This window comes from Leuciscus leuciscus, assembly GCF_965113295.1.
Source record: "Leuciscus leuciscus genome assembly, chromosome: 20".
Lineage (NCBI taxonomy): Eukaryota > Metazoa > Chordata > Actinopteri > Cypriniformes > Leuciscidae > Leuciscus > Leuciscus leuciscus.
This window is the reverse complement of record NC_138744.1, coordinates 28272129-28299355: the sequence shown is the minus strand read 5'-3', so window position 1 is coordinate 28299355 and position 27227 is coordinate 28272129. Positions and strand designations below refer to the sequence as shown.

Here is a 27227-nt window from a genome sequence, read left to right as displayed (position 1 = left end):
TGAAGATGTCTGTCCGGTTAACTTACATCAGCAAATATGTATTCTGAACCTTTCTGTGAACACTAAATCTGACTCCAAGTTTTATTTGGAGGGTAAAAACTGACTAAAGCATCATGCCAAAGATCACGATCCCATCAGAAGAGCGATCACTACTCAGATGTTGACTATTTATCGTCATCATGTATGTTACAGATAGACACCACTGAAAGTGAGGGATTCACAGTATCTTCTATAAAACCAAAGTACACATTTATCCTGTCTTATTGTACAGACTATGAGCCCTATTTTAACGATCTAAGCGCAGGATCTAAAGCGCATGGCGCAAATTGCACTTAGGGCGTGTCCGAATCCACTTTTGCTAGTTTAATGACGGGAAAAATGGTGGGCGCATTCTCTTAATGAGTAATGGGTGTGTTTTGGCCGTAACGTACAATAAACCAATCAGAGTCTCATCTCCCATTCCCTTTAAAAGCCAGTTGCGCTCATGCCATGGCGGATTCGCTATTTACATGGCGGAATTTGCAAGCGGAAAAACTGAACGCTTCTCTAGCGAGGAAACGGATCTGCTCGTGCGCGAGGTTAAAGCACACAAGCAGACCATCTACGGGACAAAGTAGACGTGCGTTGTGGATCCGCCTATAGGCACACATTACTAACGCACTCTGTAAAATAACAAAAAATAAATAAAATAGCGCAATTGGCTTTAGACCAGGTCTCAGTTCGCAGTCTATTTCAGTTGCCTCAAAACAGCAACAATGTGCCTGAACACACCTCATTTTCAGAAATGGCAAACGCAAATGCATTTGCCATTTAAACAACGTGGTCCAGGATGTGAAAAAAGAAACTGCATTGGGCTGAAACTAGCAAAACATACTTGCCGCATTGCGCCGGGTATATGATAGGGCCCAATATCTTCCTTTGGTGAGCATTTTACTACATAAATATGTGTGTATCTAAGCTTTTTTTAAGAGTCTAAGAGTTTTGTGTAAAGCAGGTTAAAGGACAGTAGACTCATCAAGGAAGAAATAAAAGATCTAGGAAGAGATGCACCATGTGCAGTAGCTGTATTGGCTAATACTAGACTTATTGTCTGTCAGCACTGGTCTGAAGCTGGACAAAAATAACCATTGTATATTTTTAAATCAACATTCATTATTGATTTTTGGCCATCAAACATTATATTGGTGTTTATTTCATTGCTAGCTGCTTAATGCATCACCTTCATGCATAAAACACAGATCAACGTCCACTGAAGCAGGGAGCTGGCAATCCCAATGACATTTATAGAAGCTGAAAGCATGAAATATTAAAAACATCTCTCTTAGCAGCACTGCAGTGCTCTTTTGTTAATTAAGAGCTTCTCTAACCATTTTCTCAGGCGGCTGAAATGCACTAATCAGTGCAGCTCTGATTAGTTACAGTAATGTGGCATCAGAAATGTGACGAGAACATTCAGAGCCACTAACTGGACTGATGCTGGATTTTGACTTTCTGTGATAGAGCCCACAAGGGCTGGGCTCTGCTGGAACTTTAATGATGTCATTAAAACAGTGCTGGAGGGCCAACACAACTTCCTGTTCCTGTCCAACATCACTCTACTATTCATAATCATCTTTCTAATCTTAGCTTTTGTTTAGTAATAAAATCACTGTAATACACATAAAAAAAAAAAAAATTGTAAAACAACAACAATTATATATTTTAATATATCTTAAAACACAGTTTTCTCTTACCTTGTGGTCATAAGGGTTGTATGAGTGGAAGAGAGCGGAGAGATCTTTGGTTCTTTGTTTTTTCTGTGAAAGTGGAAAAACAACAACACACCAATATTAATTAAAGAAAATAACATAGAGAGTCAAAAAATGATCTGAAGGCCAACTAAAATGACATGAAGACATCAGACAGTGGAATGAAGCAAGCAAACACTTAAAGAGAAGAAAATGAGGATATCTGCCCTCAAGACCTCTGTTTCTGTAGTGCCTATAAAAGCCTATAGGTCCTTAATTTGTAATGAAATGCAAACACTGAGCACCGAGGAGATGAATGATGGATTTTAATGCAGTTAATTATGAGCAATTATTCAGCGTCTAGTTGAAGATTAGTCATGTTTTACAGCCAATGGGGACGTGAAGAGAATTTTCGAAGAGAATTTAGGCTTGTTCGACTTGAACCGGCGCTGCACAGACCGATCGGTTTATGACATCAAAGTACCGCGAGAGCAATTCAAAAGCATAAGGAGCCGTCTGCTCTCTATTCGCTCTTGCGGTATTTTGATGTAATTCACCCATTGGTTTGTGCAGCGCCGGTTCAAGTCGAACAAGCCTAGCATCTACAATATAGACATCACATATATGATTCATGAGTGATTTCACATCACAAAGTTGAAGAATTTTTTTTAAATTCAATTCTACAATGACATGAGCAATTAAGAAAGAAAGAAAGAAAGAAAGAAAGAAAGAAAGAAAGAAAGAAAGAAAGAAAGAAAGAAAGAAAGAAAGAAAGGATGTCACCATTCAAGACTACAGTAGACTGAACACTGAATATATTTTAAATGTTGATCATTACTTCAATTTGGGTTGGTAGATTTTGCGGTCAATATAGCTCCAGCTATAAATTGGTATAGAATGTCACATTTATTAAGTATTTCATGTCAACTACAGTGTCAGGGTTCTGCCCTGGCAGCCTTGTCTGTGTTGTCTTGGTTTCATGTTTCTATGTTTGTCTTGTGTTTGAGCACATGGCTCCGTCTTGGTCTGTGTTTGCCATGTGCTCCTCATGTCCTGCCTCCTTGTTTCCTGTTACCACGCCCCCTTGCTTAGTCCATGTCTTGTCCTCGTTACACTAATTGTGCTCAACTGATCCTCATGTGCTCTGGTCCCTTTATATTGTGCCTCTTTCCCTCATGTCTTCGCTGGTTCATTTTGTGTATGCACTTTGTGGGGTTTTCTGGTTTGTGCTCTTGAAATTATCCTAATATCAGATTATCCTTGTTACTATTTTGTTTTGCTTAGCTTTAGCTTTTGTGCTTTATGATCTAGTTTGAGTTCTCTTTTGTTTTAGAATTTTATTTTTAGTTATTTTCTTCAGTTCTTATTTTCCCTGTCAAGTGGAAGTCTTGCTTCTCTTTAGCAACTCCAGTTTTTTTTTATCTTAGATCTTCGTTTTTTACTTTTTTCATTAGTTTACTTTTTTATTTTTATCTACCTTTTGTTTCTCTAGTCATTGATCTTATCAGCTTAGTTTTGATTATCTTTATTGTTGCTTTTATCTGGTCTGTCTTGACTTGTATGTTCTTCTGTGTGTTCCTGCCCTGTATCCCGAGTTCCCTGGCCACTGACTCTTAACAGCCCGATCTCATCCCAAGGCGTCATATACTGACGCTTTTGACATTTCGTCTACATCCAACGCACATGGCACCCTTTAGCGTCAATATGAGACGCAGATAGATATGGGCCAGAAGGCACCTCCTAGCGGTCTAACCCTAACCCTAACCCTACCCCAGACCTAAACCTACCCATAACCGAACAAAGCTCTGTGCGTGTCATATTGACGCTAAAGGGTGCCATGTGCGTTGGATGTAGACGAAATGTCAAAAGTGTCAGTATATGACGCCCTAGAATGAGAGCTATCTAACTCTTGTTTCAAGCCTCTGGTTCTGTGAGCCTCTACCTGGCGGCAAGACTGGTGCAACATCTGAGATCTACATCGAGCTACGAGTTCCTTGTCTTCCTGTCTGGTCTTCGCTTTGGAGCTGCCTCTATTGCACTCAAGCCATCACCATCTTACTGACGTCTCAGTGGTCCTGCCTGTCGTCTGCCCTGCCCTACTGTTTGAACTGTGGTTTACGCTTCACTCTCCCTGTTATCTCAAGTCTTCAGTCTTGTTAATAAAAACCCCTGTCTGCTCATTTGCGTCTGGGTCCTATCTCTTGCAGAACTGTGACACTACAGTACATATTTATCCACTTGTTTTTTGTTGTTTTTTTTTACACTAGATTTTGACATGATTGATGTAAAACCAGATATAAGTCAAACTGTCAATCAATCAAATCTCAATTTAAACATTGTCGCTGTGGTTTGTTATGTCTGTTGAAGCACGTGCTGCTGAGAAAATTAGTGTCCTGTTGAAAATGATTCAAATAACCACTGGTTTGATCTGCATCTGTCTAATCTGACTGACACCAATCAGCACAAATAACAAAACGGTCACAAACGTATTGTTCCAAGTCAAGAACATTTCACAACATCTTCATCTCACTGTCAGACGCACATTATTGAAATTCACACCTGCCTAATGATGCCTGTCGTCCCGTGACATCCATGTCTCTCTAAGTTTGCTTAATTAAAAGGAGCTAAAGCAAAACATTTCTTTAATTGACTTAATTGTCATCTGCACTTCATTTATTACGTCAAATTAAATTACATTTGTAAAATGTTAAAGTTAACAATCCATTTGTATTGGGAATTAATCATTTTAGTTGCAACTGTGTGGAAATGTGTGCCATTTTGAGTCAACTCAATCAATTGTGGAGTGATCTTTGGTCCTGCAGCACACCTTCTGGAGGTCTGATTTGCACGACTGGGCCGAGAGAGAGAGAGGATGAGAGAGGAGGCAAGAGGTTAGCGAAATCTCAGATAACCAAGATGGAGGCCTTCAGAGAATACACTCGCACTCCTCAAATCACACATCTTCATTCGGCAGAAAAATAGTAACTGAAATTTGATCAAAAAAGATGAACCCCAGAGTGACCTCGAGAGACTCAATATTTCAGCCTATTTGGGCCGCAGTCCTGAGATTACACCAGCCTCAAAGCAGCAAGCTGAGGTGAAAAATCATCTCGATAAGCCAAAGAACCAATTTTTTCCCTTTATTTGAAGTCATAGCTCAGCCTCACAGATGAAGGACAATGGCAAGATGGACAAAGGTCACTGTAGGGTTTTCGAAGGGTTTACATTTGACTCAAGCAGGTCTAAATGACACAATCTTATCTTGTGGTGTAGTACTGCAGGAAATTGATACATTTCCACACAGTTCTACACCTCAGGTTCCTCCTCTGCTGTGTCCCTGTGTATAAAGAGTATGAAGACAAACCGCTCCACCACTGCAAACACATCATTTTGCACAGAGTGTGAAAACGTCTCAGGCAAATGGAGATACAATAGAAGCAAATTGGTATTCATAAATCCAATACGAATGTGCCTCTGACACCTCAACAACTATGAAAGATGGCACCTCATAAACTGTCCAGTTGCTTGATTCACTGCTCACATAGACAAAAAACAACAACAACAACAACATCACAACAGTGGACATAACGGACACATCCGCCATCCCAGGACGAGTCTTTGGTATACTGCTCTTGGCTCCTACAGTATTATTGTATATTTTCTGTGTGCAGTGAAAACCCAGATGACCTACTGCTATGGCCAAAATGACATTTACATTTGCATTTATGCATTTGGCAGACACTTTTATCCAAAGCGACTTACATTGCATTTCAAGGTACACATTTACATTCTTATCAGTTCTTGTTTTCCCTAGGAATCGAACCCATGACCTTGGCGTTGCAAGTGCCAACGCTCTACTGTTTGAGCTACAGGAAAGCTACAAAGCTACAAAAATGAACGGCATACAACAGAGCACATAGTGAGGAACACTCTATCCACTTACTGCACTTAAATTTAACTTCAATTTCTTGTGTGATGACAATGAAATAATACTAACTGACTTTTAACGTTTTAACATTACTTTAAAATTGAAAGTAACCATTTATATTTCAATGATGATAATTGCTACTGCTGCGGAATAAATGCGAAGTCACGTCACTACAGTGACTTACACTGCATTCATGCTACATTTCTCATTTTTGTTTATACATGTGTGTTGAACATATTACTTGTTGAGCATGGTGTTGCTAGCATCATGCTCTACAGGTCGATCTACAGGATAACGTTATGTGATAATGTAGCAAACTGCTGTTTGAAATGTTCATCATTTCATCAAGTCACTTCTACTCACCAAGGCTGCATTTATTAGACAAAAACACAGTAAAAACACTAAAATTGTGAAAAAATATTACAATTTAAACTTTCATTATGAATATATATTTAAAATGTAAATTAAATGATGTAGTGATGCTTCATATATTTGTGGATACCGTGATACATTTTTTTTCAAGATTCTTTGATGAATAAAGTTAAAAAGAACAGCATTTATTTGAAATATAATATCATTTTGTAACATTATAAATATATTTACTGTCACTTCTGATCAATTTAATGCATCCTTGTTGAATAAAATTATTTTTCAAAAACTTTTAATAGGTAGTGTAGTAGTTGTAAACACAATAAGCAGTACTCAGTTTGTGCAGTGAGCAGTACATTAATATTCCATTGTGAATATAGCATTAATTACAAGGTGAGAAACAGGCCTTGAACAATACACTTGACAAGCATTGAAACATGCGGTGTACATGTTGTGTTGAACAAGACCTCAGGATCTACTGCTTCACTCACATCAGTCCATCTGAGACAAGCCAGAAACGGCTTAAAATATAGTCTGAGATGACGCACGGGAAAGATAACAAGCAAGCTGTAGCTCTGGAGGAGATGTTTCTTCACGGTGACTGAAAAATGGCTAAATGATTTGGAACTGGGAAGTCTGTTTTGTCTAAGCGACACCAGTTTAGTTGTTGTTTTGCTCCTGTTTTCCCCATGAAGCTGACATTGGTCGCTCCAGGCCTTGCCCATCTGTCTTTGTTTTAAGATGAATTTGTTTTCACATGTGCTGGGTATTCCTTACTGATCCCTGCGCAGGAATGCTCAGAAAAACTGGCAGAAGCTTTGAATCCAAATCCCTCTAACTTTGACTCTAGGATGCTGCCTTAATTTCCCCTGGTTACAGACAAGCCGCCAAGGCAGACGAGCTGTCAAGGTAAACACCTGTCCAGCTAGTAAGAGCAACATTCCAAGAGATCATTCCAATTTATCTCCACTAACCCTTCCCTCATGTGGGAGTAATTATGCTGTTCTGGAGGCTCCCAGTTTTTCCAGCTCTGCCTGCATGCCAGATCTCCTCGGCCTGAGCGACCATTCAGCGCTGATAACACAAAGCAATCCATTACTCAGACCAAGCCATTCATCACGCTGTGGCGGCTGGACCTCAACTATGAGATAAACGTGCTAAGAAACCAAAGCGCCCAACCATCCCGTGGCCCCTGGCAAACTCGACCCAGATCGTTCGGTCCCAGGCAGACATCTGGAAGTATTATTAATGCGCCGTCCTGCCAGAGCTGACTATCTCTGATGGGTCTGGTAGAGGGACGTCCCTGTGCGGATGTAGCAGGTGCACCAGGTGGGTCCGGGAGATCCCACAAGACCCTCCATCAAACCTCCATGCTCCCGCAGCTACAGCAACATTGACCCTGCTGTCATGATGAAATCTTTCCCTACATACTAGAGCCAAGAAGAGCAGGAATAACTAAGGGTTCTGACCCACAACATGAGTGAGGAGTCTCATGCATAGGTAGGAACCCCATCTACAATCTATCACAATCTTTAATATCAGGAAGATCAATCTGACACAGAAGACATCAGATTGGGCCACTGCTTGCAAAAATGATCTTCATTACCTAGATAAATAGACAGTGCAAAAACAGCATAAAGGAATTGAACGGATTCTCAGAAATGGGCAATCCCATCTTCATTAGGGTTAATCACCATTCAGTTCCTCGGATCACTGATGTTTTACATTACTGAAGGTTCCTGTAACGTGGGATGGATCGATCTGTGCTGGAGAGGCAGTGTGCGATCACCTCAGAGGGAGAGGCAACAAAAGGAATGACATATGAAGAAGCTTTTATAAAAGAAACATGCAGGACGTTAGATGAAAGATGATCTCGGTGGTGAGAGCAGAAACACTGACTGTGATAGTTACACATCAGCAAGTCAAACAAAAGGAGAGTGAAAACACTCGGACTTCAGGAACGAGTCCAGGAGACAATTTTTACGGGAGCACACATTAACACTGAGAATGTGTTGATAATAACGAGAGCCACACCAACAACTGAGACACAAAAAACAATAGAAGAGTTCTTTACATCTGACAGGTTTTGCTGCACTAAATCGATGAAGGCAGCTAAACTGTTCAAATATGGATAGAAAAACCTACAGGAATCCCCATGTGTGAAGCCACTCTTTCTCTGATAGTTTGAGCTTCATTAGTCAGTTTAATTGTTTCAGTGGGGTCTAATCGCTGAGAAACTCCATAAGGCCATCACATCTGGGAGACGTCTTCCAACAGCTGCATTACATAATGAAGAGTAATTGACAGGAAGATTCGGATTTACCTGTTGTCTGGAAGCATTTGTTAACAGGTAGGGTGATTGAGTATGGGTCCTGGTACTATAACCAGTGCTGCATATTGTATGTTAGTCCAGAAACAGGCCATACTTCATCCTCAGCAATCTATTATGGGCAATCGGATTTGATATTATTACATCTTCAGCATAAACTCGGCCTGTCATTACAACATTTCAACAGTGTAATGCCGGAAGCCTAAAAAGCCATTGGAAATTCACACGCTCTTAAATATGCTGCATTTCACTCTTAATTGCCGTTCCCACCAAGAACGATAACTATAAAGATAACTATAACTATATTTGCATCCACACCAACGAATACTAATGGTCTGTTTATTCTAAGCTCGCGTGCTGCAGTTTCAAACTGTGTACAACGTCATTGTCACAGCCAAACTGTAAAAATCCACTTGCAATTTAGCATCCTCAATGTTTTGGCTTCATGCTTCAAGCGTTTTTCAAACAACCCTAAATAGTCGACTTCCTGTTGGGCAGAGCTAATGATATACAGTGCAGTAGTTCGGACTGATGAGATCTATATGTGTACCGAGTTCCATACAAATCCGTTCTTGTATGTGTCCAAGATGATAACAAGATCAAAATTGGGCCTCCACCCCCTTGAGACTTGGGTCCTAATAATAATCCTTAGGAAAACAATAGTTAAATAAGAAATTAAAACTAATTAAATAAGTGAACAAGTGAGTTTGAGTGAGCGAGTGAACACGTGGGAAAGAGAGATACAACAGAGCATCAGTATGAGATGTACATGAAGACTATATATACACTATACAGTATTCTCGTAAGAGCTTCACATTGAATGAACCTCTTTGAATATTCTGAAGAAGAAATTAAATATGAGTAAGGTAAAAAGAGTTGTGTTCAGCTAAAGGTGTTTTGCATATCGAATTTGATTTATAATAATGTAGGATTAGGAACACTCATGAAAAATACTCCTGATCAATTCCTTTCATTTATTGATTTATTACATTTACTGATCATGTTTTATTTATGAGTAAAACTTTTAAATGGACGACTCCTTTATGATCATGAGTTTAGAGTTTAGTATGAGACAAGTATAATCATGAGTTTTTATTTATTTTATCGGTGCAGATCTGTTCTCTATTTCTAGATCTGTTCTCTTACATTTACTTTTATAATAAACAAAACTGAGCATGAGTGGGTACACTTGTTATCATCTCACCATGTGTGCTGGAATCTGTTCCATCTTGGCCGCTGGAGTTCCAGGTCGTGGGTAGAACTGGTTGATAAAGAGGCTGGGAAAGCAGTACTGCCTCACGAGTTCCATTGTCTGCTCAAAGTCCTCATCCGTCTCACCTGGGAAGCCGCAGATGATGTCAGTGGCAATAGTAATGCCTGGAACCCTACAGGAGTCGGACACAAGACATTTATTTATTTATTTATTTAACGCATCAAGGGCATGGCAAACTCAGAAGTAATATCATTTTAATATAATCATAATAACAATAACATTTTAATTAATAGTATACAATAATTTAACAATGTTATCTCTACAAAATAAATAAAAATAACAACAATAATACCAATAATACCAATAAATGGTTACACTTTATTTTAAGGTGACAAAGTTACATTGTACTTACTCAAATAAGTACCAGGTAATATTAAATAAAGGTTACACTTTATATTAAGGTGTCATTGTTACAGTGTGATTATACATTTAAGTACTGAGTAATATTAAGCAACTGCATGTACTTACTATAGGGTTAGGGTAGGATGAGGATTTGGTTGAGGGTTAGTTGCATGTAATTATACATAATTTACTATGTTAAGTACATGCAACATATGTAACAAGGACTAACTACATGTACTTACTATAGAGTTACAGTTTGGTTTTGGTTTATTATACAAACTATATAAATAATTTTAAATAAAGGCTTTTTGTACAGCAATTCTTTCCCTTTTAATAAATATTCATGGGTACAGACACAGAACAAATCACTGTCTTATAGCGTAACAGTGTAATGAATGATGAAATAAACATGCGAAGTGTTAAATAAAAACCCTTTACCACACAAGTAGCATCATGGGAACAATCTTTACAGCATCAACTTAGAGCACTCGAACCGGTGTGCAAATTGTCCGTGCAACAAAATGCAGTCAATGTAGCGAGTAAATGTGATTGTGTGTGTTCTCACACAGGTCTCAATAACCTTATTAGCAGCTTCAATAACCATCAACTACTGACTTCCACTCTGATTAAATTAGGACCTCTGCAAAGAAATTGGTTCATTGATTTCTTTGTGCATGCATTCTCTTATCATTGATCTTTTAGCCAACAGGAAACAAACCAACTTGGAAACTGCCTTCCAAACGAGTTGCTTGGTTGACAGGAAGTCCTATGTAGTCTGTACTGGACTTGTTCGTATGCGTCAACTTTTGGAAAACATGGATGGCATTCATCAGCCATAAATGCATGAACCCTGAACAGGAAGGATTCAGATCATTTTAAGTTTCTAAGTTTGTGGAAAGTGCTCAAAATATCTAAGTGAGAATCTAGAAAAAAGGCTGGAGGTAAAAATTAATGCGCAAAATTTATATTCTTACATGACATCTGAAACACTTGAGGCACTGGTGATTGATGGCCTAAACATGTCGAGGAAATGACAAATGGCTGTGCCATCAATGAAACACAATCACTCTATTTCCTGATATCTGGTGCTGTAGATCTTCTTTCCCCATGATATTATTCCATTACCTAGCCACGGTGCTGCCATAACTCTCACTTCCACACATATATTTATCTCCTCTCTTTGGTCAAGTCCCACAATAATGTCAAGTCACCATTTATATAGCGCTTTTAACTATGTATTGTTTCAAAGCAGCTATACAATGATAATAGGAAATTACCGTAACAGATTGTTTAGGCTTTACAACAGCTCTAGGATAAAGTTATTGTCCAGCTAAAGTTAGTTTTGATTGATTGATTCACTTCCGTTGCGAAGATCATTAGTTATTAACTTAGGGGCCGCTAACACGACACCGTTCTAACAGGAAAACCCTTAACACGCTCCGGCCGCCCATCCGCACAGAACAGTGCCTGTTGTCTCAAGAACGCCCTCCCTGAAATGCACATTCATATGTGAAATGCACATAATGCACATTCTTAATCGCGTTAGGGTTCTTCCTTACGTTTCTGGCAGATAACCCTGGACTTATTGATATATCTCTAGCACTGGCCTTCATTATTCACAAGGACTTGTAGGCAGTAATGCGTCTCACCCTTTCCAAAGGAAGAGTCACTGATGGGCATGGTGGAGAGGGTTCAGGTGTTAGCCGGGGCCACTAATATGTATTCTGTTGCTTTTCTTTTCATACCATTTCTCTTTTGCCTCAGCAACTCCATTCCAAGTAATATGCAAGGCTTTAGCACCAAAGGTAATTCACAAAGGCCACGTACACACTGTAACGTTTTAGGAGTGACAATCGCTTTTAAATGCAGGACTATTTCCCCTAAATTATCGTTCCATGTGTGTACGGATTGTGACTAACTCCCGCAACGGTGATTATTGACACCGTGGTAACCATAGCAACATTGTGGCATCTTTGGTATCAGCTATTCTGACTAAAGTGATATTACAGTTACAAAAGATTTGCTGTGTTCAGAAATTTTTACGAAAGCACAGTCCCCAGAGGCATCGTGTTTTGTTCATGTTTTACAGAGAGTGCTCACAGTGTTGCATTATAAGAGTTTTTGGGCTTGTTGTTTAAGCTTGGCTCATACGGCAATCACATTTATGGAGTTAATAAGTTGAGCAGAGGCGGGCAGCAAAATTTCTTATTTTCAGCATAAAGCATTTCCATTTGTTTCATTTTTTTTATGGGCTTGTTCTTGTTCACTGATTTGCTTGCAAGATCTAGCAACACAAATAAATCAAGGCTTGTACCACTTTCTCTGATTTCTTGAACCGCACATACAAAATATTTATTTTAATGTGCATCAGATGTATTTCTCGTCTGTCATTTATCACATCTCTCGTTGTAGCCTAGATCATTAACAAATAGTTATTCAGTTTAGTTCCACACACACTGAGTAGAATTTTTGTAAATGTGGTTGTCAATACATGCAATTTTCAGGAGTTAATTTGGTTGTAGAATGCAGTTGTCACTTTCCGTAAATTACTGAACTGTGTGTGTACAGAGCAGGATTAAGCATTAAAAGGTGACTTGACAACCGCATTTAGCTGCAGTGTGTACGTGGCAAAAGAAGCCATCAGGAGGTGTACATCAGCAACAACAAACAGCTAACAAACTACTTCACATCATGATGGAAGATGAAGGATCAGTATTGAAAAACAGAAAATCATTCCTTAACAAAGAGGATATTTGCCTGAGAATGATAAAAAAAAAAAAAAAATAACCCCATCAAAATCAGTAAGTTACCATTCCTATACTGCACATTGTTATGCACTTGATGATGCCTTAATCTGTTAAAATGTGTAATGTCCTGAGACTAGTTAAGGTCAGGCCTGGTTTTATCCTGTCTCATCAGCTCCTGTCTTCCATGGCACACTAAAAGGAAGAGTATTTTTTGTAGAAATCTGCAAAAAGGACACAAAAGCCTCATGAAGGTATCATAACTGTTGACACACATGTCGTTCCAAGCCATCATGAAATAGAGTGCATAGAGATAGTTGATTTCTAGCACTAACAAGTTAATTTCAAACTGGAAAGAAAAAAAAGAAAGAAAAAAAAACTGCAGTAGACATGGGACCACTCAGGCATTTGGTCAATTTGGTTCTGATCAAATGGGCCTTGTTTCACTTCTGGAACAAGTGCACAGTGTCCTTCCTTATAAAATAAACCTGTTAGTTCAGGACATAATTGACCTGAACATTCAGGATGACACAAATATAAATTAGAAGTGCATTAGAGGAATCAGACACATCAGGTCTCCTCATCTTTCTTGATAGCTCATCAGTGAGCGTTGAGAAAAACATGCACTGGAGAGCCAGTGGAATGGACTGCTTTCCTCTAAATCCATTATGTTTCCCAGCTCTTCAGCCTTTCCATCCTTCTGTGGAGAAAAACAAACTAAAGAAAAGAAGAAAGCAAATGACAGAATTCGATTCTCTCTAAAGCAAGCAGCCCCTTTCTGCATCTACCATCCGACAATAGTTGCTCTGTGTGTGCTGGCAGATGGAGGCCCTTTGATGCTTTGTTGGCTTGTCGAACATGATTGCGATCCATTCCATTTTTGGGCTTATTAGAAAGCATCACTCCCAGGGTCACAGTCGCAGTTGCTGACAGCTACCGTCCCTCGAACGGTACAGTCCAGCGAACGCCCTAGATTTTAACTACAAAACACTGACATGAAAGGCAGAGGTATCGACATGGAGGAGATCCAGAAGAGCAAATGTTGCAAAGCAGTTAAGATGCATTGAAGGAAAATAAACAGCAGCCGCCACAGGAACGGCTTTCACAATGACAGTCCTAGAAGCTTGAATAGTACATGTTGGCAAACAAACATGGCCTTGTTTGTTAATCAGCCACTCAATCAGAAAGGCACACACCAACCAAGCAGGCCCTGATTGTTAGGTCATTTGATGTGAACTGTGGTGCCAAAAGAGAATGTGGACATTTAATTGGAAACAAAACAGCGAGACAAGTGGCACATTGTTTGATAGTATGTGATCATTAACAAGCCTCTAAATGTCCAAAGGCCACATAAAACTAAGTACACAAATAATGGCCCATTTCTCAGGAAGCAGAAATGCCACAGAGCAAAGCAAGTTCCAGCTGAATAAACTGAAAAGAAACAGGAGACCTGAAACTCAATCAAACTCTGCTTCAGAATGGACAGTAATAGGATCTTCATGAAGCTTGGAGAGGTCCCACTGTGTGTTTTGGTGTCAAGGTTTGGTGGATGGGTAAAACTGCTTCTTCTGCATGTGTCAGCCTATCAATCTCTCATTCCAGAACCTTTTGGCCCCTGTTCATGCGGTGGATCTAATTACGGTTTGGCACGAAACTGGAAGAAGCCACGTGTTGAGCTCATCCTCATGGCTGGAGTGCTCATTCCCCTGGGTCACTGGCAGGTCTTGCAAGAATACATCAAGGAAGCTTCCTCAACAACACTGCATGAAGATCCTTATAAATACACCAATATCTATCCACTGAACAGTATATGCTTAACAGTATGTACTGTTGTTGTGTTTATGTATTGAGGGTGCTGTGGTTGAGAGGAATGCCGAGCAGGGTAGTTGGACCACTGTGCACTTGAGGACTGTAGATGGTACTATTTCATACTCTAATGAACTCCATGTTAGATTGAGCTAACATGAACATGAGAACTGGACTTGATATACCTGTCGGATTCATTAAATTCATACATTCCACTGAACAGAAAATCCTTGAGAGGTCCTTCAAGAAACTTCCCTTCAGGTAATGTGTGATGAGACCAGGCTCATCTAAGAGCATTCAACAGAATTCAACATTCAAACACACACACTCCATGCTCTAGATCACACTGATTTTCATCTCCTGTGTTTACATTTTATTCCTACCTGCACTTAAAATCACTGCAGAACGTTTCCCAGTGGGGCTTAAATCCTTTTAATTAAAACATTCTGGATATTGTCAAACTTTGAATTAGATTGGCATGTGTGGGGCTAGAAGGGTTTATGAGAGGAATTCACTCTCTGTAGTGAATTATTATAATTTCTTTGTTTGCAGAGGCTCTGAAGGTGTGGGGCAGAGTAATACCCTTCTATCGACGTTAGGCTGCTTTCAAAGGTGTATATTTACATAACAGATATACGAGAGTGATCGAGATAAAATGAAGGCGCAAACAACGGGACAACTCAGCTAAAATAAAAGGAGCAGGGATAAAAAGAGATGAGGCAATCTGTGAAGGTAAACATTTACTCATTCATCCAGCATAGGAGGACCCCGCTACCCATCTGTGGGCCGCCAGCATCCCAGCTAGAGCGGAGCGGGCCAAGCTGTGAAGTGGAAACGTGGAGCCCACCGGCAGTGCTGTGAATGGAGGAGGTAACATGTAGCAGTAAGCAGACGTCATGTCAAACTCTGAGCCTTTTGAAAAGCCTCTTCAGAGATGGAAATAACAATGGAAAAGTGGCATTCACAGAAATTATACCATTATGGGCTCCTGGAAATGGAATGAATATGTAAGAGTGAGATGTAGTGAGAGCACAGATATAGATCCTTTAGTTAGTACATCTACGTTATTCCTGAACAATGTTCTTCCACATCAACACTAATCAGTTAAAGGACAAGTTCGGTATTTTACACTTAAAGCCCTGTTTTCAGATCGTTTCTGATGAAATACAACGGTTAAGATTGAAATTTGGACAAATGCTGCTGGCCCGAGAATTTTCGGTTTCTGTGGTAGCACCCCCCCACCTCCACAATGGTTGCATAGGTGCACTGGAATAATCCTTCCTAAAACGCATTAAACTTTCATTTACAAAGACGTGAAACTCACAGAGTGGTCAGGGGTGTTCACTGATATGCTCACACAAAAATCGCTGCAAAATATGCTTTCCAACAGGTTTTATCGTAGTTTTTCATCCAATACAAGTCAATGGAGTTGGACAAAAACTACGATAAAACCTGTTGGAAAGCATCTTTTGCAGCGATTTTTGTGTGAGCATATCAGTGAACACCCCTGACCACTCGGTGAGTTTCACGTCTTTGTAAACAAAAGTTTAATGCGTTTTAGGAAGGATTATTCCAGTGCACCTATGCAACCATTGTGGAGGTGCTACCACAGAAACCGAAAATTCTCGGGCCAGCAGCATTTGTCCAAATTTCAATCTTAACCATTGTATTTCATCAGAAACAATCTGAAAACAGGGCTTTAAGTGTAAAATACCGAACTTGTCCTTTAAACATGAAGGAAATCGAACAGAGTTTAACTACAACATGCCAGTCAACAGCTCTAAAGAACACCAGCACCAGTTTATGTCGCATTAAACAGTGACAATGCTTTATGAGTTGATATTTATTTATTTTTTAAAAACTCCTACTCCAGTGGTTTTCAACCTGTGGGCCGTGGCCGACTAGATAGCCTCAGTGATCCTCCAGGGGACCGATTGATAACTTAAAATTAATTTAAATATATTCATATAATTCATTAATTTTATTTCTAATACGTTAAATTAAAAAAAATAAAAATAAAGCAGCACCTCTCTCGTACGTATTCTGTTGTTGTTTCGGAGCAGCCCAGGCAGTTTCTCATCGTGCTGTGTGAAATACAGACTTGAATTGCAGCTCAAAACACCAAACCGCTTCATGAACATAGGATATGCAAACTACATTTCTCATTTGGATAAAGAAAATCAGTGTCGCTAATAAAGTATAGATGTATGATGATTGTAATTAAGGTAAAGACGATTACAGTGACATACAAGTGTCGTACATTAGGCATGTGCGAGTCGTTTATTATTGAGGCGCAAACAAACCATGAACGTGTGCACTCTGGACCCACTGATCACTATAACATTGTATGTCTGCATGAACAGTTCAATATATTCAAGTTGTTGTCAAAATTAATATTCGACTGTGAGCATCTTATAACAGATGCTCGCTGAGGAAGCGTGTTTTGGAGAAGTTTGTGAGGATCAGTGGTGTTTATGTACACATGGGCATCAGACGCTCCAAACAGACATGATTGCTTGTTCTGACAGAGGAACTGTTCACTGATGACATCGACCCGCCTTCAGATCGCTGACTTTCCACACATTCAGAATGGTATTACTTGCAGTATTGATTTGGAGAGGAGGGGGACCTTGGAATAAAAAAGGTTGCGAACCACTGTCCTGCACTATTACAAGCTGAAAAATTGTATGGGGTAAGTTAATCTGATAATAACATGCATATTCCTTCATAGAGTAAGGTCTGAGAAAGAGCGGATTTCTTCTGGCTGTCTGTTCCATGTTCAATGTACAGTACATAGTTTTTTTATCTGACAAATAATCAACAGAATTATACTAAATATTCACATCATTCACACACTTTATAAGATACACGGATGGAAACTGTCAGCAGTGTAATGGTGTAATGTAACAAAGTAATAATACTTCGTACTTTAGTTTTTTTTTGGTAGAATCTGATATTTCTGTCAACTTTTACATTTACTCCACTAAATTTCCTAAATAAAATTTATACTTTTACTCCGATACATTTCCCCAAATCATATTCGTTACTTACTACAAAATAAAGTCGGAAGAACACAGACTTCTAGCAAGCATGTGCAAACAAGTGCTTGCAGAACCGCGGCTGATTTCATTTTCCTGGTTGCGTCCATTGTTGGAGTGGCTGAGAAGTGTGCAGTACGAGAGCGGCCTCTAGAGGCAAAATAAAAACTATCACTGATGCCTCATGGTGTTTGTTTTGACAAGTGACATGAGGCTGGGCACTGCAGTCTACAGTGTACAGTACAGTACATGTTTTCCTATCAATATTAAGTAATTATTTTGTTGACTAGATGCTGCATTGGTGGAGAACAGCAGATTGTTTCCGTCAAGGCTGCGAGGACGCTATTAGTTGCTTACCTAAAGCAGTTAAAACATTGTGACAAAAACACACGCAAGTCTGGCCCAAATGTTTAATGTCATGATTGTTACCATCCATTTCCATTTGTTTATATCCATTTGTTCGCTTTTATGCATTCATTATCCAGTGAGGTTGCATATTTAAAGCTAGAGAAATAGCACCTAGACAAAGTATCCCTCTTTGTATCCTGTAAAACTGTATCCTCATGCATCCGACAGAAACATCACAAATCAGAAATGCATTCAAATTCAGTTCTTTTTTATCATCACTGTAAAACATATTTTGATTAGATAATCATCAAGTGCTCTAAAATAGAAGCAAATAACGTGTGAAAGAATACATATACTAGACGCGTCTAATTTCAATGCTATGGCCTTTGTGTAGATATTTAAAGGTGAACTAAGTAACTTTTTTTACCTTAACTGAACAGCTTCGGAGTCATTGGAATGGTTATATTACTTATTTCGGGTTGAACGGTGGTCGTTTCGCACCCCCCTGGTGCCCGTGAGCGGAAAATACGCACTTGCAACTTTGAGCCGGCGGGCCGCCGGCCGCTGCGTCAGGAAGTCTCGCGTGATATCAGGTCTCGCGATGTAAACAATTGCTTTACGGCCAAAAGAAATCTGCTAAAATGCTGTCATTATTGCGCTCCCTCACGCTGTCCGAACCCGAATGAAGAAGACGTTTTAAAGAACGTCCCGTCTGCTTTGATGTCGTTGATCTATTGCCTCTGGTGTCTGAGAATCAACAACGAGTTTTTACAACAGTGTTGTCAAATATCTATTCCGAAGCTGTGGGGGGAGCTCTATAGAGAAACCTGCGAGCAAAAAGCGAGAATACAGCGAAGAAGTCCCGAAGCTACTGAGTACTGCTTTAAAGACGACCATCTTTAAGCATGACTGTTTGGATTTTTATGAAATGGTAACACTTTACAATAGTCGATTTGTAGACAGAGTTGTAATAGAGTCGATTTGTATAATTAAGGTTAATAAAAGTATTGTTCATTGTTAATTTCAACATGTAATAATACATTTTAAAGTTGACTCTTACATTAGTTAATGCACTATGAATTAACACAATTTCAGACAGCCCATTACACATTGGTTGCAAGTTTTCTTTTCAGCTTTCGTGAGCTTCTGTTCAGAAACCTAACTAAATGCAACACATTTCATCCAATGTCCCCTCTAAGTACAATACATATCACATACTTTAAAACTTTTACTCAAGAACTAATCTAAAAAGTGACTTTAACTTCTACCAAAGTAATTTTCTAGTAAGATATCTATGCTTTTTCTCAAGTGTGGCTTTCAGGTACTTTATCCACCACTGACTGTCAGCAGTGCAGAAGTAACTCCAGGATCTCCTGCCACCTGAAGGGTTAGATATGGTATATCACCTGGATAAAACAGGCCAGAGTTTACTTCGAAGTATGGGTGTTTAAGCATATGAACATCAGCATGGAGGCCATTAGTTAAAATCAGAATTCAGCTCACTGCACATCCATGATCATGAACGTTAGATGAAACACTGAACATTCATTCTCAGAGACTGAACAAGAGCTTATGTTGCAGCTGATTTGAGTAGGTGTGATGTTTTGATACACACACACACACACACACACACACACACACACACACACACACACACACACACACACACACACACACACACACACGTAAACTTAATAGCAGTTGAAGTACAGTCAGTTTCACAGTGATGTAGAGTAACTAATTAAAAGCAGTGACACTACTAACATAACTACATTTTTCAGTGTTGACAGTAGAGCTGCTGTTTCAAAAAAACAGTAGCATTTCCAACCAGCCAATTCATAATTCCTAAATCTGTGTGGAGTCACTACATCAACATACTTCATCTGTATACTCAGAATACTATATAGCTCTGGCTTTTTACAAAAACAATCTCTGCTTTATTCTATCCCCTAATATATTCTATATGAATTTATCGATATTATTTGCACATTTTTTGATAGTTTACTATATTAATTATATATTTTTACTTTTACTATGTGCCAATAATTCCTTGCAGGTTTTGTGAGATGTTGAACTGTGGGACAAGGAACAAAAAAAAAAAAAAAAAAAATATATATATATATATAATATGTGAAACTTAAAGAACACTGAATCACTGTTTTTTTATATTGTGTATACAAATTCAGATGAAGGGGTTTGAGTGATTAATAATCAGTAACTATCCCGAGGAAAATATTTATTCAATGTTATCCACATTATATCCACAACAGCATTGTGAACTTTTGTAAAAATACATTTGGTCATTAACTTTTAAATGCATCATTATGCAAATTGCAAATGGAGGAGAGTTCTCCGCTTGAAAGACCCATGGCTGGCAGATCAACGTGCTACTACATTTATTTCTGAAACGGTAGGAAATTAAATGAAATTGAATGTGGAGGATTTGAACTGTGACAAGATGATTGACAGGGCAGTTTAAATGGTGATAGGATGCAGGGTGAAAGCTTCTGCCACACACTCAAAAGTATGTACTTTTTCTTTACAAAAACCGTACATACTCTTAGGGCATAGTATAAGTAGGTGAATTGGGACGCAGCAAAACTGAGCAGCTGCAGGAAAGGTGCATGACCCAAGTGGTCCAAAACATGAGAATGCTTTATATTAAGCGCTTCAAACAAAAGCATACTGTAAGTATTTACCGTGGCTTAGCCTGTCGTGCTGTGACAGACGTGTGTGCTGTTTAATGCTTTTGAAACTTGTTTTCCTTAGCTCATGACTTACATTTTAAGTGACATTGTTCACAAGCTGTTTTATTGCCATCTTTCCCGTTGAAACACTGATTTAGCGATTACATGAGGCATGCTACATTTGAGTAATGTGTACTGTATCTTTCAACATTCCTTTTGTTCATTCATGTTTATTTTGTACTAAAGAAGAGATGATGATCATTCATGTGTGCTTGATCGGTGTTGCTGCTTGAACTGAGGTGACCTGTCTTACTGTACTAAAGAGTACCAAAACATCATTTGTTTGAATTTCGTGACAAAATCGACATAATTAGAAAATTGAGATTGTCATATTAAAAGTAACAAAGCACTAAGAATGGGAGGAAGATTCTCTCAAACAATTCTCAAGTTTTTTAAGGCTACTCGTCAGACTACAGAGAATGTGCTCTTTTAATGTAACATATACCTCAGGAAACCCATTCAGTTGCCGTAAACTCATTAGTTAACCATAAAGAAATTCTCTAGAGGAGATTTTTGATAAATATATGCACTAGATTACATATTCATTATATTTTTACTCAACTGTTAGAGATGTCTTCATTAATGTTTGTTTGAATAAATATGTAATGAAAACAAGTTATTACAGCCATCGTTTATATTTCAAAACATGGAAATGAAAAATTAAACTCGGTGCACCACTGCAATTCATGAAATTAATTATAATTTGTAAGCAAAATTAGGCTGCCACCTTTCAAAGCAGCATTCACATCCTCAATGTCTTAAAATGCTGTTAAAATATGAGGAAGGCAGCTAACTAGGACAGCAGAGGACAGGACAGATTCAAAACCTAAATGAGAATGTGTGAGAAACATCAACCTGAATCTTTTAACAGATCTGCACAAACGTCATAAATCAGATTGCGCCGACTTAATTACAACCAAATCCAAAAGAAGGTCCACTGTGTAAACACTGCTTTAAGGTTAAACATACAAACAGTCTGTCTGCCTGTCATTGCAAGCAGACAGAGGTCAAATGTATCCAAATGTGGTGACATTTTGGTCCCCAAGTGAGTTTTGCTGATTTAAAACATTGAGTGAATGTATATCTGAACATATGAACAAACTAAACATGTCTGCTCCAATGATGATGATAGCTGGTTCAAACACTAGTGAGCTGACGTGTGCAATCGTCTGAGAGAAACTCCAGACATAAATTATTGAAGAACACACTGCATGTGTGTGTGTTCTAGTTTTCTGTAATGCAAATGCAATGTTTTATTCACCTACATGCATAGAGTTTATTTTTAAAATACTGACCTTAAAGTGTCTATGTCGGCAGTCACTAGGTTTGGGACAGAGCTCTAGTGTTTCATTATGTACTTGAAAAAGAAAAGTAGAGCTGACTATCTGAGAGAGCAGATGTTCCCACATATAAGACACAAGAGGTTGATCCCACTCCAATCTAGATGTGAAAAATCACACAGATTCATATACATTCAACGTGGAATGCAGCCAAATAAAACACTTTACATTTCTCTTTCACTCTCTTTTAACTGATGTTCTGCTGTTTGCACACAAGCACAAACACACCGCCATCACCAGCTAAAGAAGAGCTCCAAACGTGTGGACTTAAGGGATACAATAGCTGTCAAACACTGGGCCGTAGAGCAGCTGGCCTGATCTGAAACTCATATTTGAACAGATGTGTTTAAATTACACCTCTCTAAGTCTGTCAGCGGCGTGTGTGTGGACTGTGAATGCAGCCAGAGATGAGGACAGATGAATCTTCAGATAGATGGCGATTCAGGTGGCTGTATCTGGGAGTGAGAAAGGTCAGTTCACATGGATCATCTACTGCGGAGACTGAGCACAAAAACTCTCTCGACCAGTCCTGACTCCTGCTTTCATTCTATAACTCCACTCGTCTCAGTGTTGGGATACAACCAGACAAAACACTGTATCATCTCTCTCACACACACAGACACACACTCTCTCTCTCTCTCTCTAGCATTGGGAAGTCCAATTCAACAAGTTCAAGTTCAATATGATGACATTAAAGAAACATGCTAGATAAATACTGCTCTGATGGTCCTGTATAAACTGTACAATCACACTCTTAAATGGCTTCAATCTAGTTTTTTGTTAGTAGCTTATAATGAAGCTGTTTTAAAGGGCAGCTGGACTGGCCTCTAAATGATGAGTGAAATGAAGGTTTCTGAAGCAGCACTGCTCTCTGCGGGCCACACGGGTTCAGTCTGCATGAGCAACATCAGGAGGGATGTCTGCACGAGTGTGTGGTTTGTTCACCCCTCGCAGGGTGGGCAGGTTTCTAATTAAAGGAACATATTGAGCTGTCTCTGCGCATTTCCTGCTGGTTCACGCACACCAGCAGCGCTGAGCTCTCATGGCCTATCACTCTCACAGTCTCTTCTGTGGTTTCACTCAACACTTGTTTTAAACTCATGGAAAGTGACCTTCGCTGGTTTTCACACACTTCTTAGAATACATGCGTATCGTGTTCTTTATTTTTGAACGCCTCTCCAGTGGTCCAGGGTCATGTTCTCAAGTCTCAAAAATCATCGTCCTGTCAAGAGAAACATCTTATTAAAACTCGCATCACAGTTTTTATCAGCCCTGAAATTCACAGAGGCAGGGTTTCATGCTAACACACACAGCTGAGGCAGCAGCAAACTCCCTCAAAAGAGCTGGATCAAGGTGTCTAAGTTATGAGAGGAAAATTGAGGTATCCAGGCCAGGCGCCCATCATTAAAGAAAAATAGAAGCAGAATAGATGACAGGCAGCCCTGCAAAAAAAAAAAAAAAAAATGACCCTCTTGACAAGTGCACTTCTCCATTGGGCTTGGGCTCTTCAGGGTTATTAAAGGCTCCTCTCATTCACAGGTGCTGGATTAATGGCTTTTTTTGTTTGTTTTGTTGGCTTCCTGCCTAAAGGTGTCTTCCAAGCTTCCCCTCAAGACCTGATGTCAATGGTGAGTGTTGATCATTATACACTTAAGCTCGCACGTATGTGCTCCTTTCTGATCAGAATTGTACTGCAGTGTATTTCAGCTTTCGAAGTCCAGAAGAAACAGTAATATAAAGGTCATATAATTCCAGTGTAAGTGTATCCAGATCGTAAAGACTTCTACAGTGCACAGGGAGCAAACAAAAATGTAAAGATTGGTGACATGGCAAAGTCACTGTCATGTCAGCAGTGGACTTTCTTTTAGATTGAGCTTGAAAAACCTGCAAAAAAATCTACTCAATGAGTTTTTCTTATTTACCATGCAGTTAAAATAAATGTATACTCGTGAGGCAATGCTGCATAAGGTATTGTCGTCAAGTGAAGTTATCATGATTCATATAGCGCTTTATACAATACAGATTGTTTCAAAGCAGATAAACAGGAAAATAATGATTCAGTGATGTAAACAGACTTCAAATCTGCTGTAAAGCAGCTCTAAAAAGACATCAGTAAACAGTCATTATTCAGAGTTTAATTAATTTCTCCTTCAAGGACATCTGAATGTTTTTCAAAAATCCATCAAAAGCAGCAATATCAGCATTAAGTCTCTTTTCAGCAGCCAAAGAATGCGTTTCATTTCACATGCTTAGATGCTGACACAGTATGTGCATTAACACGTGTCTCTCTCTCGCTGTCACATTTAAAGGCTGTAGCTTGAAAGTATTTCCAAAGGTCAAAACAAGTCATTTAGATTGAAAATGTGCTAAAGCTCAGACAACGGTTTCTTAGGGAAGCAATGTGCTCAAAACATCCGTGTTAGAAGAGCAGCTCAAATGATTTCCAGTGCAGAGGTCACAATCAGCCCACTAAATAATTAACCGCTCAAAGCAATCAGTTTACCATAAAAAAAAAACTAAAAAAAAAACAGGAGCTTGATGTCTCAATGGCGCTCTGTGCACGCTTCATTAGTCCAGCCAGAGGAGGATAATGGGGCAGCTCGGCTATGGGTGGAGTGGGACGGTGGGATCGAAATATATACTTTCAATTAGCTGTAGTGAGAGCAGGGTATAAACCGCCCGCTATCACTGCGTTTACACCGGACAACTCATCATCACCACCCACAAAGCGGCAAGCGGCCGCAGCTGGTCAATCAAGTGGAAAATCGAGTCTTCTGGATCTCTTTAATTTAATTTCATTCTGCTTTATGGAGGGGAATGATGCTGCTTACCAGAGGACATAGTATATACTGGATGACAGTGAGGATCACTGGAGACCGTACAGGAAGTTAACACTGATTGGATGGACTGAGTGTGTGCAGTACATTGAGTATGAATTCCTTTAGAGGAAACACATTTGATACAAACAGATCAGACAGTGTTTCTCTCAAAGCACAGAGTAAATGTGAGGCTACTGTTAGAAAACATATTCAGTTTTATTTTGATGTTTTACTAGACATTGATGCTACATGAAAACAGCCATGAAGATCATCCGCATTACCAAACATGATTCCTATCAGCCTGATTGAAAAGCAATACTCAGATCACACCACAGCTCTATTTCTCATTACGCCTGACAAAAACTGTCCATTTGCACACAGACTTTGATTGGGGACTGGGTCTGATCAGAATACCTAATTTCCAGCATGACCAAAGGAGCCTCTCACGTGGTCCTCATTCACATGACTTACACACCCAGTAAATAACAGCAGAGAATTCTCACTCAAATGTGAAACCCGTCGCACTTGAGTTGTCAGTTGTCACAACTGACAATCTGCCATCTCGGACATCAGAGAAATCAGCGGGTTCATCTGAAGACCTGTGAACGTGGCCACTTCTTAATATGAAGAAGTGTGCAAGCGTAAAGTTGAATTTATCCCTTGAGATCCAGTTTCCACGCTGAAGTATCATGTAACTGACACACACACCACCTGTTGCTGGAGGCCTTTTTGGCTCATTTGACAAGTGAGAAAAACAATCTTTGTTCCATAAATGGATTTAAGACTCCAGAGCACACGCACGTGCCTATTATTAGAGAAGCCGTTGACACACCTGAACACACATGTAAAAGAGTGGACATGCTCGCACACATTCACACAGTGCATTGAAAAGTGAAGCCAGAGATGTTCTAATCCTCCCAGAGGCTGAGGGCAAAATGACCATCTCTCGTCGCTCACGCTTATCAACACGTTGCTGGGGATCCAACAGTATCATCGGTGTCTCATTCTTCTACAAATGAGGTATGTGCATCATATTTGGTTCCTCCATGACTTCATGAGCTCCCAAGGGCTCATGAAAAGAGATCCAGGTTCAAACATCTCTCACTCAAACTTCATATTCTAATTTCAATGTTTTAAAACTGAGTTTTACCTTATAATAACTGGAAAAAATGTTTCCGATGTCGCTTAGTTCTCGTGCTGCGACATAGGAGAAACTTGACATTTTTAACTTGCCATGAATAAATTCTTGTCTTACTACAACTGCAGACAACAGACAACAGCACAAGCAGCCCACATAGCACCTGTAGGCCACTTACTGAGCGTTACTCATTAGATCCAGTCAGATTCCCTGAATTAATAAACAGGCTGGACACAGAGTCTGGGTGTACTGGTTTGACCAGTCGGCTTGGAATCAAAAGGCATGCAGGTTTTGTGCTGATACAGTGAGGAAGAACATTCAGGAAACAAACAAAAAAAAACATTTAAAAAAATGGTTGCACTTAGTAGCATGTAAACTAGTCATCCATGAGTATGACTGGAAATTGTGTTCAATTTTGGAATGAGGGAAAAACAACAGGTATTGATGACTTTTGGATGGAGATATTGTGACCTCAAGACTACACACATTTTAGACACGTTCACTCTAGTCAATTTAAGAAGTGTAATTTTTTTAAAGCATTACTTGAAAGAGTTATTCTTTTTTATATTAAGCAACATCCAAAAGCACATTCATTCAAGCAGTTGCGGCTGCAAACACAAGGTACGTGGTGAGTGCAGGAGACACCAGCAGCCACTCACCGGTCCAGTTCAGCACAGTTGGCCCAACAGATGGCCTGTCAAAAGAGGGCTTCAAGGGAGACAGGTCATCCCAACCGCAGATGAGCCATGGGGCGAAGAGAGCTAGAGGAGCTAAGCTGTAATGGCACAGGTGGAGAGTGTCCTACAAGAGTCTGTCTGGCGTGTGTTCCAGACAGTATGTGCCATTTTATGCTGATTTAGCATGAGTCTGGTGTGAATATATAAAGAGAAAGAGAACACACAGGACTGATCTCTGGTCAGAAGACAGGGACGACTTCCAGTAACACCTTGGCATGCCCAGTCCTGCAGGTGGCGAGCTGGTGGACCAGGTAAAAGACTATTGGCACGGCTGTTCCACCATCTGGAGGAGTCAGACCCTCAGTGGGCCTCAGAAGACCAAACACGGCCAAAAGAACCATCTCAAGAGAGATCCGCTCCCCACACTGCCTGAAGTAACGATGAAGATGTGATGCACTGGAGATCTGTGCCAGCGGTCCGTAAACATCACCAAAACAACAGCAGGGAATCTGAGTTTTCATTCTTCAGGAGGCGGGAGGTTTTTAGGTCAAATAAAAACCTGGTACGGTCCCAGCTTCAAAAAGCATTGTGGAGAACATGCA

General features: G+C 39.6%; 2 protein-coding genes across 2 annotated transcripts in view; one reads left to right on the top strand and one right to left on the bottom strand.

The window, feature by feature from the left end:
• cdkal1 (CDK5 regulatory subunit associated protein 1-like 1) overlaps positions 1-27227 on the bottom strand; it is a 344073-nt gene that overhangs the window by 50225 nt on the left and 266621 nt on the right. The window contains exons 11-12 of the mRNA XM_082150344.1: positions 9558-9738; positions 1734-1796 (exon numbers count right to left, since the gene is read on the bottom strand). Of these exons, the coding sequence (XP_082006470.1) occupies positions 1734-1796; positions 9558-9738 (244 nt within the window). The remainder of the gene's footprint in view (positions 1-1733; positions 1797-9557; positions 9739-27227) is intronic.
• Positions 1-27227, top strand: part of LOC309484188 (uncharacterized protein) — a 157480-nt gene that overhangs the window by 46958 nt on the left and 83295 nt on the right. The window lies entirely within an intron of this gene.